Raw genomic sequence first — 1,783 nt, 5'->3', positions numbered from 1 at the left:
GGCAACGGGATCGCAACCCTTGGTGTGGCACCCGCACCTCGCTCAGCCAGTGAGCGGGAACCGCTCTGTATGTGGGATCCAAACCCTCGGCAGGAGCGCCGCCGCATTCCCAAGCGGCGCACTGTAGCAGTGCGCCACCGGGCCGGCCCCCCTTTGAGCTTTTCGAAGGAAGCATGTCATGCAAGAAATATTTGTGAGAAGAGATAAAAATGTAAAAAAGTTGTGATGTAAATGGCTATTTCCTCCTCAAATAAGAACTAGCCTGTAGGGATGGAATGCAAACACAGACTTTGAAACTGATCTGAAATAGCGAGAGGTGACGTCCTGAAAGGGACAGGTCAAACATGATTTGTATGGGTGCCAAAGTCTTGTTTTTCTCCACTGTAGACATCGGTAATATTTGACATCAAGTTAAGGGGAGAGTTTGATGGCACCGTTACCTTCCATCACCCAGTGCTTCCAGCTCGATCGATTCAGCCCTATCAGATCCCCATAGCAGGTAAATGGGATTCTGTAGAGATGTCTGTGCTGGCTTTTCACCACATAGCTATGTTCTTGCCATGATCTTTGGGAGGCACTTTCAAAATGGAATGAGGTGTATAAGCAGAGATTCCTAGGTCTGTCTGGTTTTTGTGAGGGACCATTCCATTTTTTAAGAAATGCAGGCTGGCTGGTTAGCTCAGTTGGTTAGAACACATAGAGGACACACGGGTTCAGATCCCCATACCTGCCAGCTGTCAAAAAAAAAAAGCAATTCCTACTGATCCTATAAGCTAAAATTGCGTTGTGAAAAGCATTTTGTAAGGTAAATGAATTTTGCTTTGAAGAAAATGGAATGATTTCTCTTCCCTGAGCTTTATTTCATATTTATTTAATAGTCAAGTGCAGTAGTGGAAAGTGGGAGAAGAGTCAGACAGTGAGTTTGATCTGTAACTGATTGTGATCAATTGATTTCTTCCCTGAGCTTTAAAATGCAGAGTTGTAGTTACTCATTGAAGCCAAATGATTTTGTAATGTTGAATAAAGCCCTTAACGTTTTCTGTTTGCTTGAGCTCTGTAACCCTGGAATTAAATCTGGGTGGTTATGGTTGTTGTTTTAACCTGGGATCACTTTTCCCTGTCTTTCCCACATTCTGCGTCACAGTTATAATAAATACTGCATTTCTTTTGTAACTGATATTCACAGTGAAGTGCTTATGGCTGTGCTGCTTAGGTTTATCCCAGGTCAGTCCTTCTCCTACCTGAAGAGGTGGGGGTAGAAGTTAGAGAAGAGAGGAGTCAGGATTTCAGGAAAGGGGAAAAAAACCATTTGGTTCCTTATGCCTTTTTCCATTGTCATTGGTTTTAAGCTGTCATTTAAAAGAGATTGGGGTACAGAGTTAGCTAGTTGAGGTTTCAGTGTGTAAACAACAGTTAGACGGCTCCCAGTGGGGACTCTGGTAGCAATTTCTTAAAGGACTTGTCAGATGGCATTGGATGAGTCAGCCCTGCCTGCAGCCAGCATTTCCTTGTACCTTTCACAGAGAAGATTCAGCATTGGGCTCTGGCTGATGTTTTAGCGAGAGCACAGTCTTCGGCCTGCCCACCCTGTCTTGCTGGATCAGCCAAAATCTTAGTGACTTTCTGTCAGAGTTAGGGAGGAAGGAGCTAGTTCTCACAGATGTTTGATTAGGTCTTTTGGCCTTCTGTGTTCTTTCCAGCCTTTTCCTTTTCCCTGGATAATAGTGTTAACATTAAAAGAATAGATTGTGTCAAATGATTATCTTGTATCTGCTGCCCACTT

The 1,783-nt window shown here is 43.7% G+C and overlaps 1 protein-coding gene across 1 annotated transcript in view; it reads left to right on the top strand.

Moving 5' to 3' along the window:
- Nucleotides 1–1,783, top strand: part of LOC103609163 (chromosome unknown open reading frame, human C18orf8) — a 24,017-nt gene that overhangs the window by 12,141 nt on the left and 10,093 nt on the right. Inside the window, exon 9 of the mRNA XM_008593513.1 lies at nt 388–499. Coding sequence (XP_008591735.1) covers nt 388–499 — 112 coding nt within the window. The remainder of the gene's footprint in view (nt 1–387; nt 500–1,783) is intronic.

The sequence above is a fragment of the Galeopterus variegatus genome, unplaced genomic scaffold (assembly GCF_000696425.1).
Source record: "Galeopterus variegatus unplaced genomic scaffold, G_variegatus-3.0.2 Scaffold9286, whole genome shotgun sequence".
NCBI lineage: Eukaryota > Metazoa > Chordata > Mammalia > Dermoptera > Cynocephalidae > Galeopterus > Galeopterus variegatus.
This window is presented reverse-complemented; position numbering and strand designations above follow the sequence as displayed.